Below are 16932 nucleotides of genomic sequence, written 5' to 3' on the forward strand. Positions count from 1 at the left end.
GCATCTTTCACTTAGAATTTTTCTAAGTCCTGTCCTCTGTGAAGACTCTTTGTGCGCAACCTTTGACCAGTATCCTCAGCGCAACTGTTGACCTACTTACTTAGATTTTATCTAAGTAATTCTTCCACTGTAGTTATCTCTAAGCGCAAGGTTTGACTGGGAAGTCAAGCGCAAGTTTTGACTTCCCATTGTACAAATCCTTGGCGCCATGTTTGACTGGTAACTCTGTCATACATATATATATATATATACTTGTATATATGTATATGTAATTGGCGCCAGTTAATGTGTTGTGGAGATAGATTTATTTTGGTCAGTATAAGTCGTCCAGGACGAATTCGTTAACCATGGTTAGTTGTTGGAAAGCCTATAAATAGAGCTTTGTGTTTTCATTTGAAAACAACTACACACTTTGTAAAGTGCACACACTATACACATTCTCGAGAGTTAAGATTAGAATATTAGTTTTATCGAGAGTTTGTAATAGAGTGATTGTAGTCTCTGCAGCCGACACTTGTGTTGGAATTTGTAGCACCCGAGGATTATTTCTAATACAAGAATATTCCCCGACTTGCTGGAGTTATTTATTTACGATTGATTTAACATGGACTGAAACAAAGATTATCCGCAATTAAATTAAATCGTTGAAAATTGGTTAGACGTATTCAACCCCCCCCCCCTTCTACGTCTAATTGGACCTAACAGAGTATTATTGAGAAAATGAGAACAAATCAAGAGAAATTAACTGATTCGGAGTTTTTCATCGGTGAAAATCGATGGAACCTCCGACGGTGGCTAGAAAAGGAACTTGAAAATCGAGTAGATCTAAAATCCAAGTACAAATCCGTTGGGGAGTATTATTGAGAAAATAAGAAAAAATCAAGAGAAATTAACTGATTCGGAGTTTTTCATCGGTGAAAATCGATGGAACCTCTAACGATGGCTAGAAAAGGAAGAGAGGGTTTGAGAGTTTTAGTTATACCTTGGTGCCCTGACTTTGATAGTATTGATTGCGGTGGATGATTCTTTGATTAATGTGGTTCATCATTTTCATTTGAAACAAGGTTATGCAGAGCTTTCTTATCGTCGAGCCCATCGATGTCGATGAAGCCAATCGACGATCTGCCTATTGAATTACTTCTTTTGATTGATTTAATCTTTATTCGTCGTCGTTATTCTTTTTATATTAATATTCATTCATATTTATGTGTGTATATATATATATATATATATATATATATATATATTTGTGTTGTTCTGGTATTGCTAATTGTTATGGATGTAGGAGCTTCTTGCCTAACAAGGTCATAACATCCATGGTAATGATGGAGAGATCCAAAATGGGTGGAGACAAAGGATGCAAATTTGGCGATAATTGTGCCTTAATTAAGAATATTAATTATTCTAAATTAAGGTTTTTAGTACCATTTATGGCGACCATGATTGGGGCATTATTGGCCCATAGAGACATTTACGTGCCATAATGTTGGCTCGTTTATGTCTTTATTTTATTTTTTTTTCAAATTCGCTCATATTCATTTCATTCTGTTTTGTTTTATTTTCAGGATGTTTGAAAAAGATTTTATGAATTTATTTATTAGGGCTGCTTCCGAGAATACGCGAACTTTGGTGTACAAGACAATCGAGCTACAAACATAGATAGAAAGGAATAAAGAAGACATCAATTTTAGTCTGTTTTGTAATCGGTGTAATTTTTGTAAGGCACTCTTTTTCCCTCTTGAGTTTTTTTCCCACGGGGTTTTACTCTTGAGGGGTTTTAACGAGGCCCTTTTTGGTGGGTTATCTCTTCTGATTTGAAAGGTTATGTTATCTAAACATCCGGAGTATTGACATACTTTCGGTTAGATGATATACCTTTTTGAACGAAGGAAACTCTGTCCATCCGGATTTGTAACTTTCAATCTTGGTATAATACAACCGTTTTATGACGAAGAAAAAGGTAATAATCATAATACATTTAATTATCTAAAATTTGAGTGCTACCAAGCTCGTTTATTAATGTTAATAAAATATGAATTGGAAATGTACCATCTATTAACTATTAATACGCCAACCGAGAAAATGATAGAAAAAAATAATTTATCAACATAAATGGTCCGTATTACAAATTTATTTCTGTAAAATTGAGTAATTAGAATAACAAATTCTGATTTTATCAAAAGTTAATTATTTATAAAATTATATATCCTTATATGAATATATCCCTGACTATTGTTTAAAATGTATTAGTCCATTTAATTATTAGTGTTAAATGATATTTTTATATATAGTTAATAATTTGCCATTAATACTTGATATCAATAAAAATTACAGAGTGTTAGAATTGAATTATGAAGTAATAATATGATATAAAATAGGAGTGACATATAAAACGCATCTTGAAAAAATCATTAGATAAACTTGTTGTGTATATCTTTGTATTGATCTATTATCACATGTAGAGAAACAAAAGATATAATTGTTTGTTCAATATTTTCTTCGAGATAATGTGGTCTTGCAAAAACAGTGATTTTCTCCTGTATGAGATCCGGAAGTAACCGTTTGACAAATTCCTCCCTTATATGCGATACCCAAGCAATACGTATTACATCCCGCAGGACCTCCATAGCTACTGCAAGGTCCAAAATCTAAAAGCGGCGGTTGTTGAGCAGTTGCGATTCCTGTGTCACATCAATATAATTAATTTTAATAACTTCATAAAATAATATTTTTGATATACTAGATACACACACGCTCGCGCACATATATATACAAATAATGGATGAAAGATTTTTTTATATAATACAATATTCTCAATAGATCGATCATTATACACAATCATAATTTTTATCTTACTTATATATTTTTAAATATAATAAATGTATACATCTTGTACCAGAAGGGAGAGTAAGGTGAGAATACCTTTGCTCATAATCAAACCAATGAAGAAAAAAGTTATGAATAGAAGATTTGTAAATAGAGAGATGTTCTTTCTTGCCATTGTATTATCTACTACACTTGCTTTTGAAAATGATATTATGTATATTGTTGTGAATGAGTGGCATCATATTTATAGGAGCGAGGTAGTTAAGTATTCAATTAATGTTGGATATTATTTAAAATCTTTTAAATTTCATCTTTTGATATCTATGCGAAGTAATTATTCATATATAGTAAAATCTTGAATATTGAAGATTTTTATTCTATAAAATCAAAATTCAATGTTTAATTTGCATCAATACTTAAGATAATTATTTCTGAAATGAAAATAGTTTGCTAAATTTTGGATATTAAACAAAATCTTTTAGATTTTATTATTAGATTTGATTATAGAAATATCCTTCTATATATAATAAAATCTTGATAATTAAAGATTTTTATTCTAATTTGGAAATGTTAATTTGTATTAAACATGTGAACTTATAGTGGATTTTAATTTTATTAGATTTGATATTAAAATTAAATTTTAAATTTATTTAAAAATGAATTTAATATGTTTTGAATGTAGCAAGTTGTGTTAATGCTTCATTTCATAAGTGGACTGAAAGTTTTTTTTTTTGTCACGATCCACGAACTCGTAGATGAGTTGTATCTCGAGATACAATTGCTGTTACAAGGGAGGGTCTATATACTTGTAGATTAGTTGTATCTCGAGATATAATAACCGCTACAAGAGATTTCATTCATCCAAGAAAGATTATCATTTAATAGAAATACATGCAAGATGTCTCATACGTTTAGATAATAATACTTTAATGTCTAAGAGGAAAAAGAACCCATAAATATTTCTACCAAGGATTCTGCAAAATACAAACGAAACAAGAACATAAGAGCATCTCCAACGATGTTATCTATAATGGTTGACTAAATTGGACATGTAGTATATTATGTAAAATTTGCTGAACCTGTAATACATTTTGCTTCGATGACATTAGTTATATTGGTTGGTTATAATTTAATAATAGTATGTTATTAATATTTTAGATTTTTATAAATGAGATCTATTACTTTAATATGGTAATAAGTGATGTGTAATATTCTTACAAATTTCTTACAGACCTGTAGTGGATCGACAAATATAGTCATTCATAGGAGGTTGACTATACTTATAGACAAAGGGTGTGGTTGGAGTGTCGTTTTTTGAAGGTGTTTGCTATAATTATTATTTTTGGTATGCCAACTAAGCTTTTAGCTAAGATATTCTCATGGTTGGAGATACTCTGAGTTCATATTTAAAATTTTATACATTATATAATTATAAAGGATAATATATCCAAAAATAAATTATTTCTGAAAGTGTGTGTGTGTATTTTCTAAAGTAAAAGAATAAAATAAAGTCTCAACTAAAGGAGCATCTTTGCTTAGTAACCAAAATATAGTTAATTGGTTATTACTAGCCGAAATATATGCCTGGCCACCTATGAATGATACAAATACGCCTCAATCAATCAAGGCACAATTAAAATTCAAACTGTTTAAAATTATCAATAATGACCACCATAAATGTTGCTAGATATTTTATAAAGGACATTTATGCAAAAAGATTTGAAACATCACAATTACCCATAATATTAGCACATGAGACAAAAAAATCAAAATAAATCGTAAATTAGCAAAGTCTAATGCCTAAACATACCAAACTAGATCAAGATATAATCCTATCAAAAAATAACCGAATAATTTGATTTTTTCCAATTTGAAAAGAAGTGGACTGGATGTTTTGATTGACTTAACATAGTTCTAACAACTTCATTATAAATCTTGTTATTCATTTTCAATAATACATTTTGCTGCCGAGTTTTGGGGGCTGAGTATTGTCTTGAGATCATGTTGTTTGTGCAGAAGTAGTTTAGAAACATATCATGAAATTCAGTTTTATCCCAACTCCCTTCTTTTTCATCTCCGATTACCATCATTATGCTGGACACAAATCTCGAGACATATAGGGTGGGTGATGATATGTAGGGGGTTGGTGATGTCATTTAGGTATATTTTCTCTTAGTTGTATTTTAATGGTTTGTATTTGAACAATTACTTATACTAGCTTATAACCCGTGCAATGCACAGGCGTTTAATATATTGGTTATTTTATCGTGTATATTATAAATATAATTAATTTTATAATATGTTTTAGTTAAAAAAATAATTACTATATTGCTCGATGTTATTTTAGAAAATTGAGTTTTTTTAGTTAGAAAATATAAAAAGATAATATATTTCAGTTAAAAAGAATAATTGGTTATATAAATAGACCCGTATCTCGGCCCACATATCGACCGACCGGCCAAACGTTTAATATTTCAGTTTGAATCGTATAATAATAGCTTACAACAATTTTTTTTAATATTTTCACAATTTTGCTAAATAGATAATAATAAAAATCATTAGGACATTTATAAATTAAGGAGGTCCGTAATGTCAAATACCAATTCAAAAAGATGATGTGAAAGTTAAAAAAAAGTAATTGATATGTTGCTCAATGTTAATTTAGAGGATTGAGTCGTTTTAGTTAGAAAATATAGAAAAAAGATAATATGTTTGGGTTAAATAGGATAATTTATTGTATAGATAGACCCATAATTCGGCCCAAGTACCGACCAAACTTTTAATATTATCGATTATTTATTTATAATTGTATATAATAATGTTATCTTTTTATATTATGTTGCCCGTATTATTTTAGAACATCAGTGTCTTAGTTATAAAATTTAAAAAGATGATGTGTTTTAGTTAAAAAAAAGTATATGTTGCTCAAAAGATTGAGTCGTTTTGGTTAGAAAATATAGAAAAGATAATATGTTTGGGTTAAAAAGATACTTGATTTTTAATAGATAGGCCCATGATTCGGCCCAAAATTCGGCCCAAGTACCGACCGACCAAACTTTTAATGTTTCGGCTTTAATAGTATAGTATATATATATATATATATATATATATATATATATATATATATATCCTATATTATAATACCTGAGTCTACCCAGGTATGCAGTTAACCAAACAGAAAAGAGGAATTATTTTAGGACCAATCAGAGTTCATTCCTAAATTTTAGACCAATCATATTCATTCTCCAACTTTCCTTCTACCACTATATGCAGTTAACCAATCAGAAAAGAAGAATTATTTTGGGACCAATCAGAAGTCATTCCTAAATTTTAGACCAATCATATTCATTCTTCAACTTTCTTTCAACCACCTTGTGCAGTTAACCAATCAGAAAAAAAGAATTATTTTAGCACTAATATTATTCATCATCCAACTTTTCTTCTATTAAATTTTATTTATAACTCAGCTAATTAGATTCCTTTTCATTATCTAATTAAAAATAATCTAATTAGATAATAATAGAATTTGAGATTTTATTTATAACTCAGCTAATTAGACTCCTTTTCATTATCTAATTAAAAATAATCTAATTAGATAATAATAGAATTTGAGATTTACTTTAAGTAATTTAATTTAATTCAATTCAATTTATGAAAATATAAATTATTTTAGGATGTTAACCAATAAAAAAAGAGGAATTACTTTAGTACCAATATATCATTCCTTATTTTAGGGCAATGATATTTATCCGTTAACTTTAGATAATTTTAAAACAAATCAGAGTCCATCCTGAAATGCAGTTAACCAATCAAAAAAGAAAGAATTATTTTAGGAAATCAGAAAAAAAAAAGAATTATTTTAGCACTAATATTATTCATCATCCAACTTTTCTTCTACAACTTTCCTTCTACCACTATATGCAGTTAACCAATCAGAAAATAGGAATTATTTTAGGACCAATCAGACGTCATTGCTGGATTTTAGACCAATCATATTTATTCTTCAACTTTCTTTCAACCACCTTATGCAGTTAACCAATCAGAAAAAAAAAGAATTATTTTAGCACTAATATTATTCATCATCCAACTTTTCTTCTATTAAATTTTATCCAAAATATTAACCACACACAAGTTAATCATGAGTTAATTAATACAATTTTTTATTATACAATATAATTAATCAACTCCTTTTCATTATCAGATTATAACTCAACTAATTAGACTCCTTTTCATTATCTAATTAAAAATAATCTAATTAGATAATAATAGAATTTGAGATTTACTTTAAGTAATTTAATTCAATTCAATTTATGAAAAAATAAATTATTTTAGGATGTTAACCAATAAAAAAAAGAGGAATTAATTTAGTACCAATATATCATTCCTTATTTTAGGCCAATGATATTTATCCGTTAACTTTGAATAATTTTAAAACAAATCAGAGTACATCTTAAATGCAGTTAACCAATCAAAAAAGAAGAATTATTTTAGGACTAATCAGAGGTCATTCCTAAATTTTAGACCAATCATATCAATTCTTCAACTTTCTTTCAACCACCTTATGCAGTTAACCAATCACAAAAAAATGAATTATTTTAGCACTAATATTATTCATCATCCAACTTTTCTTCTATTAAATTTTATCCAAAATATTAACCACATAGAAGTTAATCATGAGTTAATCAATACAATTTTTTATTATACAATATAATTAAGGGTAAAGAGTTTCTGCCTAGCATGGTAGAAAATTTTCTACCCTAGCATGCTAATACTACGTCGTTTGATAGTAAAATTAGAAATTCATTAAATACAACGTCATGGTCCAGTGGGACTAACCTATGCTTTCTTTCAGATTTCATGTGTTTGTGTGAATCTAATGATCTTCTTCATCTCTATTGCAAATCAAGTTTATTGTGCATGTGTACATATATTTTTCTTTGTTATAATCGTTTAAAAAATTGGTGGTAATGATGTATAGTCAATGAGCTCACTTACAAATTTTGTCCCAGCTATTTTTATCTCATCAAGGGAAAGAGGTGAAAATTTGCAAAAGCGCTGATGTTTATGACAAATAATTGGACAAATTTGTGGTTGAATCGGAAAATGCGGTATAATTTGTTCTCTAACTATAAGGTGTTTGATCTTTTTCCTCACCCATGTATCTCAAATTTTGGGGATTTCTAAGTTGTAAAAATTTAATGATACTTTCAACGTTAAAACAGCTATTTACAACCTGGGATACTAATGAAACGACGTAGCACTTGGTTGTTAGGGTAGAAAATTTTCTACCACGCTAGGTAGAAACTCTTTACCTTATAATTAATCAGCTCCTTTTCATTATCTGATTATACCTAAACTAATTAGACTCCTTTTCATTATCTAATTAAAAATAATCTAATTTGATAATAATAGAATTTGAGATTTACTTTAAGTAATTAATTTCAATTCAATTCAATTTATGAAAAAATAAATTATTTAGGATGTTAACCAATAAAAAAAGAGGAATTAATTTAGTACCAATATATCATTCCTTATTTTATGCCAATGATATTCATTCGTTAACTTTAGATAATTTTAGAACAAATCAGAGTCCATCCTGAAATTTTTTATATAAATAATCAATATTTATATTTTTAGATCAATTTGATAAATCTTTTTTAAAATTATACGAGTCTCCACACCCTACAGATTAGAACGAACTTTTTATTTACTTGATGGCAAAGAAAAACAGTATCCTTCTGTTGCGGTGGATAAAATATTAACATGTTACATGACGTGAATGGTCTTTCGAGTATTATATGATATATAAAATTAGATATTTACTATTTTAGAAAATTAAATTCACACTTAGCCAATATAAACATCGTTTTTATAATTATAAATATATAATTATAATGTGATTGGTTAACTGCATACCTGGGTAGACTCAGGTATTATAATATAGGATAAATACAAGTTAGCATCCGGAATGACCCGTTTTCATAAACCTCACAGTGATTTTATAATTTACTAAGACAAATTTTTTATTAAATCCATAAAATTTATTGACATAAGTGAATTTTTACAAGATATACACTTTTACGGCATACTCGATTGAATTTAATAATTTTTATTATTTCATAAATAAGTTAAGTGCATACAAATTATCAGAAATATGGTTATAAAGAAAATTATGCAATTTAAATGAATATGCGTATAAATTAATTAAATTATATAATATAATAATAATGACTGATATTAGGCATGTATCCACCCAATCCGATCGACCTTAACCCAATATTACTTTATTCAATAGGGAAATTAAAAAACATTATGACCTTGAAATTACTCGCCCGCTCGCGTCCCCATTCACTAACTGGCTCCCCAGTATTCATATATATATATTATAAAAAATTTATACATAAATATTACAATATTGTTAAAATTAAAATAATTTTATATAAGTCCACCCATAAATTTTCATATGACTAAACAATATTTCTAATTTGTTGCGGTGGTTAAAATATTAACATGTATTACGTGACATACATGGTTTTTTGAGTATTATATAATATAAAATTAAATATAAAATATTTCTAATTTGTTGCGGTGGTTAAAATAATTTTATACGAGTCCACCCATAAATTTTTATATGACTAAACAATATTTCTAATTTATTGCGGTGGTTAAAATATTAACATGTATTACGTGACATACATGGTCTTTTGAGTATTATATGATATAAAATTAAATATTTCATATTTTATAAAATTAAATTCATACTCATCTAATATAGTGAAAATGTCCTAAATAACTAATATTTATGTAATGCATGCCCAAAATAACAAACGTCGAGTTTGATGCCTTTTTTATGCCTCTTTTAACCAATCAGTGGCGCATTCAAAGGATGCGTGTATATGAATCAAGTGATTTAACCACTACGGAGTACTTCTGATCCAAATAAAGACAACCCATTCATATTTCTTCATATCCAAAATAGCTTTGGACTCCGTGATGATGTATGTATGACCATATATGTGTTTTCAAAAGGGAACAAAAAAAAATGACACGCATTCTGACTATGCGTGTTTGTTGGTCACGCATACTATACATGCGTAACTTGCAAGCAGATTTAAAATTTAGTTTAATCCTCACACACGATTGATGCTCATGCACAAAATCAGTCAAAGCATGCGCATTAACTAGATCCGCACTCAGTATTCGCATTCAGAAAATGCGACTCTTTGTGGTTATTTTGGTCCATTTTAGTGTGGGTGATCATTATGGACAATATGCGCAAAAAATGAGTTATATTGGATATTCACCCTCTAATATAAACATTGTTTTTATAAGTGAAAATTTATAATTATAATGAGAGAAATAATATAAAATAAACACAAGTTAACATACAGAACGATCAATATAGAAATCTCACAATGGCTTTACAATTTACTAGGACAAAATTTTCATTATGTTCGTGATTAAAATAGATATAAAAATAAAATATATTTATCTTTTTAAATCCATAAAATCTTATTTACATCAGTGATTTTGTTACAAATTTATACTTTTAAGGCATGCTTCATTGAATTTAATAATTTATATTACTTCGTAAATAAGTTAAGTGCATACAAATTTTCTAAACTATGGCAACGAAGACTAATCATGAGGATATAAGTGAATTTTTGCGTACAAATTAATTAAATTATATATTATAATAATAATGACTGATATCAGGGGATGAATCCACCCGACCCGATCGACCTTAATCTGACATTACTTTATTTAATACGTAAAATTGAAAAAATGTATGGCCCTGAAATTACTCGCCCCGCTCCCTTCCCTGTTTACTAACTGCCTCCCTAATCCTATGTATACTATAAAAAAAATTCATACATAAATATTACATAATTGTTGACGATAATATAATTTTATATGTACATTTTTTATTCTCTTATTAGTTTTCAATATCTCATATTATAAAAACAAATTAGTTTAGATCAACATCGGTGCAAATTCAGGATTCAGTATGAAATTGAGATAATTCAGATTTTGGATCCGAAACCGTGAGCAGGGATTGCATTCGCATTCCATGATCTCTAAACGATAGTCGATCTTTATATAATATTTGATTGAAAAGAAAATATGATTATTTCATTTCATATAATATGAGGGTGTTAAGCAGAGTATTTAAGAAATAATATTATTTTCTTAAAAAATTTATACCTATATTATGTAATAAAATTATATAAATGATAAAACAATATGTACTTGAATTTGTAAGTATACAAACTTATTTTTATTTTATAAAAATAACCATTCGATGCGTAGCACGGGTAAAATGCTAGTATATAGTACTACTCCAGTACAAACCATCTTATTCTACAACCAGCTGCAATATCACTAAACACACTATAGCACTAAATCTTTTAACAACACCACCTCCACCTCCATTTTCTCCGGCGACGCCTCCACTTCCGGCAACACCAGGTTCGCCGCTCCCTCCACATTTGTCGGCTCCTGTCGCCCCCGTTCATGTCCACCATCCCTCCGTTCCTCCTCCACCGTCTCCACCACCAACGTCCACTCCACCTCCACCTCTTCCACCACCTTCATCTCGACCTCAGCCATCATCACCTCCACCTCGACACAACCACCTTCATCTACGCGCTATCTCAGCCCCTACCACCATCATAACTCCACCTCCACCATCTCAACCCCCCACCCCCGCATCCTCCATGTCCCCGCCCCCTCCATGTCCACCACCACCAGAATCAACAAACAAGAACAAATCTGGAAGTTGACATAAAGTTGTGGAGACTTTTACAAATATCACTAATTTCTAAAGCTAATATCACTAATATGTATAGCTGATATCACTAAATAGTATATCAGAATATCAACGATTTTTGTATACATATCAACAGCAGGTGGTTGAGGTGGTGATGATGATGGTGAAAGCGGAAACAATGACATGGGTGACAATGTTGGTAGGAGTGTGTGGGTAGAGATGTGATAATAGAGGTGGAGGGAGAGGAGAGAGATGAAGTGAGGTTGATGAAGGAGATAAAGTGAAGTTGTTGGGTGTATAAAGGGAGAGGTTTTCGGTTTTTATTTTGAGGGTGGTTTGTATTTGATCATGAGCCTATATAATATGTATATATATATATTATAAAAGTATTTTAACTATAGTAGTTATTTTTAATTATAGTAATCTCCGCATACTATTTATGTGACACCTGAATTATGACTGTGTTTGATTAATCATTTAATTAACTATTATGCATAAGTTGTAAAGTTGCAGTAGCTAGTACTACTTCCTGGAAATTGTACCATATAGTCTATTTTTCTTACTAACTTAATTTGTGATTTTTCCTCACATCATGGTTTCTCATTTAATCTTGTCCTTCCTGAACTCGAAGAATTACCATCATGATTTTTTCAAAAGACTATCAAATTTAAGTCAAAACAATCAAAAAAAGGTTAAATGGATCCGAATATCCGATCCGTGATCAGTGATCTGGGTATGGACCGGCCTGTCAAAAATCCGATCCCGCTCCGATCCGAATTTGAATCCGATAAAATAAATGGATATGGATTTAAATTGATCCGATTTGAATATAATTCGTTGACAAGCCTATTTCAAAGAGCTTTGGGCAATGCCGGTGTATCTACATAGGTGTATCCAAAACTTTTTTTTTTGTCACAAGATACTTTCGCGTATAAGAAATTGTATCGAAGTACAATAGCCGCTGCCAGAATTCCTTTCGTTCAATAAAATTTACCATCTAATCCTCGGACATGACATGAAGAGATGACCGAGTACACTTAAACGATAAAACTTTAATGTTCAATAAAAACACCCATAAGAGGTCCCGTTATCATTTTTTCATCCACTCTCTATCCTGAAAAAATACAATAAAAAAAAAGCATAATAAGTTCATACAAACAAGAAAATATTAAAACTATCTAAAACGTAGAGGAAAGAGTCAACAAACTCATAATTAAAAAAAAAAAAAGATATGAATATAATATAATTTTTTTAAAAATAAGGAAAGTAAAAACAAAAATTAATGTAAAACAAATCATTAAAACTTGAACAAACTCCAACTCGGAGTATTTACCTCATGCTCAGTGGTGAGAGAATTGCTTCCACAGACTTGCCATGATACCCAGGATTTCTTCCTTCACAAGGACCAAGATATCAAATCAAATCGTTATAAGAAAGCTTGGCATAAACAACTGACGAGAGCATCATCTGAATGTCCATTAACATAAAACTTGAAATCTATTTTCCATGCCTGTTTTACATATATAATATCCATTAACATAAAAGTTGAAATCTAATTTCCATGCCTGTTTTACATATATTTTCTGTCTCAGCATCGCATACTCAATTTACACAGAATTATACCTATTCTTAAGATAAAGGTTGTCCGTTCGCCTTATTCTTCAATATCTTTATCACATGTTATCATTCATAATCATCATCCATTCATTCCTTCCCATCATAATGTTGCATATTAACCATATATTGTATATTCCTTTGCCAAAAAGTTTATGCTATACCATCAAACTACAGAGCAACTTAAAGCTTGAATCGTTCTCTTATATGTGTGTCCAAATTTAATAAAGTGCTATAGATATTATTTCTATATGGGTGAGAAGTATCTCCAGCTATAAATACATTATTCCTACCTTCCACTTCAATCCAGCTGCTTCCAGCAGATTTTTTCAATTCTCTAGTCTTCATTAGCTTCCTTGTCTCCGCCACGCCATCCCATCGAGCATTTGCAGCATATAAGTTTGACATCACTACATAGTTCCCGATGTTGTTAGCTTCCATCGAAAAAAGACGGTCTGCCACATCACATCCTATTTCCACTTCATGGTGATTTCTGCAAGCGCCTAATAATGCTCCCCATATATTAGCATTGGCTTCAACTGGCATGCTAGTGACAAAAGAATATGCGTCATTTACTCGACCTGCTCGAGCAAGGAGATCTACCACACAACCATACTGCTCCATTGTCGGTTCAAGCCTATGCAGCTTATCTATTGAATCAAAAATTTTCAACCCTTCATTTAAAAGGCCGGCATGGCTGCAAGCAGATAATATTGTGGTTATAATAACATGATCTGGCTCTATGCCCAACTCGAGCATGTTAAAGTATACTCCTAAAGCTTTAGATCCCATACCGTGCATGGCATATCCTCCAACCATAGCAGTAAACATAACTAGGTCTTTCATAAAAGCAGACTTGAAAAGATTATGTGCACTACCTATACTTCCACATTTTGAATATAGATCTATAAGAGTGCCCAGCACGCAAGCATCATCAAAACAAGCCCGAACAACATATCCATGGCATTGCTTTAACAAGTGAACTGATGCAATTTGAGAACAAACAGGAAGGATGCTCATAACAGTTAAGGCATCAGGCTTTAATCCATTATTTTGTAATTCGAAAAACAGGGAGAGTGCTTGACCATGATGATCATTTTCAGTGTATACTCGAACCATCAGATTCCAGGTGGTCAAATCTCTTTCAGACATAGTTGTGAATATCATGTTTGCATTGTCATGTAAACCACAATTCACGTACCCGGAGATCATTGAATTGCAAGTGACCACATTTCGATTCTCAGATAAACTTTCAAACAGAGTTGACGCATACAACATATTGCCACATTTACCATATGCATCAATTAGTGCATTCCTAAGCTTCAGTTCTGTAGTACCGAGTAAAATGTGAGCTTTTATTGCGTAAGCATGAGCTTCTTTAACTGTACCAACTCTGGAAAGAGTAGCGGAAAACTGTACTGTACTTATGAGAGTAACAGAATCTGGCTTTATCCCTTCCCTAAACATCCATTTTAACATGTTCACAAAGTCAGTATCAAACCCACTTTCTGCAAAGGCGTCGAGTATGCTATTCCAAGATATCAAGTCCCTCTTTCTAATCAATAAAAATATCCTATATGCAGCTTTAATGTCATTACATTTTGCATAAAAGGAAATTAGGGCGTTTTCAACTGCCGTATCCTCAATCAGACCAGGATGCCGTACGATATAGCCATGAATCTGCTGCCCCGCCTTCAAGTTACATAAATGGGAACATGCAGGTAGAATGCTAACTAGAGTTACATGGTCAGGTTTCAATGCAGCAACAGACACAAAATCATGAAACAACTTGAGTGCTTTCATTGACTCTCCATTTGAGCAATATCCAGCAATAACTGAATTCCATGAGACCGAATCTCTTGATTTCATTCTTGCAAAAAGGTATTCGACTTCATTCATTCGTCGAATTCTTGAGTAAAAACCCATCAAAGCATTGGTTACAGATATATTATCCATCAAATCTGGCCTATGTAACACATAACTATGAATTTCTTTTCCAAAACGATGAGCAGCATTCTCTTCTAAACCAGCACAAACAGGAAGAATATTTGCAATAGTTGCATAATTTGGTACTGCCGAATCTTTAAGCATCCAACAGAACAGTCTGAATGCCTCTCCGGTGAACTTGTTTTCTGCAAACCCTGCAATCATAGCATTCCATGAAACAACATCTTTTTCAGTGATCATACGAAACATAGCATTTGCATCATCACAGATAAGACCAGATTTGGCATACATAGAGACCAGCGAATTTCCTACCAAAGTATCAGATTCTAATCCAGTTTTTATTGCATATGAGTGTACACTCCTCCCTGCACCCAAAGCTCTTGCACGAGCGCAGACAGGAAGAATGATAGCAATAGTGACAGAGGTCGGTTTAGGGTCCTCAGCAGTATGCATTTTGTTAAATAATTTCATCACCTCACTGTCATGGATCCGGGACCCTGAAAACCCAGATAAAACAATGTTCCATGTGATTGCGTCATTGCTGCTATTTTGCCTGAACAGTTTTAGGCAGTCATCAAAAATATTACATTTAGCATACATGTTAAGAATCGCCTTGCAAACAAACTGGCAGGAATTATGACCTAGCTTAACAACCTGACTGTGAAGGGTTTTGCCTAGTTTAATGTCTGAAATAGCAGCACATGACTTAAGCATGGTAGCAAGGGTATGATGATCTGAATTATACCCAGCTGAATATCGTATCTTCTGGCGTAGAAGGAAGAAACCATCATTCATTGTGCCTACAACCGACATTACCATTGTTATAAACATGTTGTCAGTAAAAAACAAACATGATTCACTAGGACATAATAGCAGTCCCTACTAAAAGCAGGTGTCACCAAAAGCGAGTTCATTCACATATTAAACTAGAATACAAAAGAAGTCCAAATTAAGCTGAGAAACTAACGAGTATATAGAGAATACAGAAAGCCGATTCAAAATATTTGCACGCACAGCCTTCCTTGAAGAGCTAGCGAGAAATGCTAATTACAATAGTGCTACATAGTAGAATGTTAGGACAAATTAGCAGTTCTTTACATCGCGAGATATCGACCCTCTTAACGGGAATGGGAATGAGATTCTAGTTCGTTATCGTCTTCGAAATTCATTGCCTTTAACTAGCTTAAAAACCTATGATCAAATTGACCCCTTAAGTGAAATGGACTGTTGAACACAAATTTATAACACATAGGCACACACATATACGTAAAGAATAAGCATTTCTTAACCAAATTTCTTGACCTAGTATTATGAATTAAATACAAGCATAAAGTTACTAATTATCATCAGAAATGATTGAGCACATACAAGTGAAGAAACTGCAATATTTAAGTACAAATTGGAACATTAATACCTGTAAAATTGATCAATTTGAGATGCGGTGCCGGAAGTTGTTTATCCGAGCAGTCGCCGGCAGGCTCCGGGAGTTGGAAGCTAAGAAAGGGTGTTCATAGCTAGTGGGCGGGTCGAGATCGAGAATGGGTCGGATCGACTATATCCTTCTTACATATGTTCAATATTTTTCAATACTATTTTTCATAATTTTTTTTACGTAATTAAGCGACAGCCTCTAATCAGTAATCACAAATTCTGCTCCTTTCGAAAATCGAACCTGCAAACAAGTCCCCTCTTTTAACCGACTGAACCAACCTTTGCGGGCTGATAACTCCATATCCCGTTCCGGTAACTCCTCCGCCGTGCACTGGTGTCTTGCG

General features: G+C 31.3%; 1 protein-coding gene across 4 annotated transcripts; it reads right to left on the reverse strand.

The window, feature by feature from the left end:
• Nucleotides 1-2520: 2520 nt before the first annotated feature.
• LOC108200424 (putative pentatricopeptide repeat-containing protein At5g08490) lies at nt 2521-16730 on the reverse strand. Of its 4 annotated transcripts, none has more exons than XM_064084828.1 (4): nt 16572-16730; nt 13504-15957; nt 12930-12990; nt 2521-2681 (listed from the first exon to the last, which is right to left on the reverse strand). In XM_064084828.1, the coding sequence occupies exons 2-4, from the start codon at nt 15950-15952 to the stop codon at nt 2630-2632; spliced, it is 2562 nt and encodes an 853-aa protein (XP_063940898.1). In that variant the 5' UTR covers nt 15953-15957; nt 16572-16730; the 3' UTR covers nt 2521-2629. The 4 variants fall into 4 exon arrangements, with proteins under 4 accessions (XP_063940898.1, XP_017224053.2, XP_017224052.2 ...); XM_017368564.2 differs by lacking the exon at nt 16572-16730 and having other exon boundaries at nt 2525-2681; nt 13504-15710; nt 15812-15951; XM_017368563.2 differs by lacking the exon at nt 2521-2681 and adding an exon at nt 12444-12710.
• Nucleotides 16731-16932: the final 202 nt, after the last annotated feature.

Source organism: Daucus carota, chromosome 9, assembly GCF_001625215.2.
Source record: "Daucus carota subsp. sativus chromosome 9, DH1 v3.0, whole genome shotgun sequence".
Lineage (NCBI taxonomy): Eukaryota > Viridiplantae > Streptophyta > Magnoliopsida > Apiales > Apiaceae > Daucus > Daucus carota.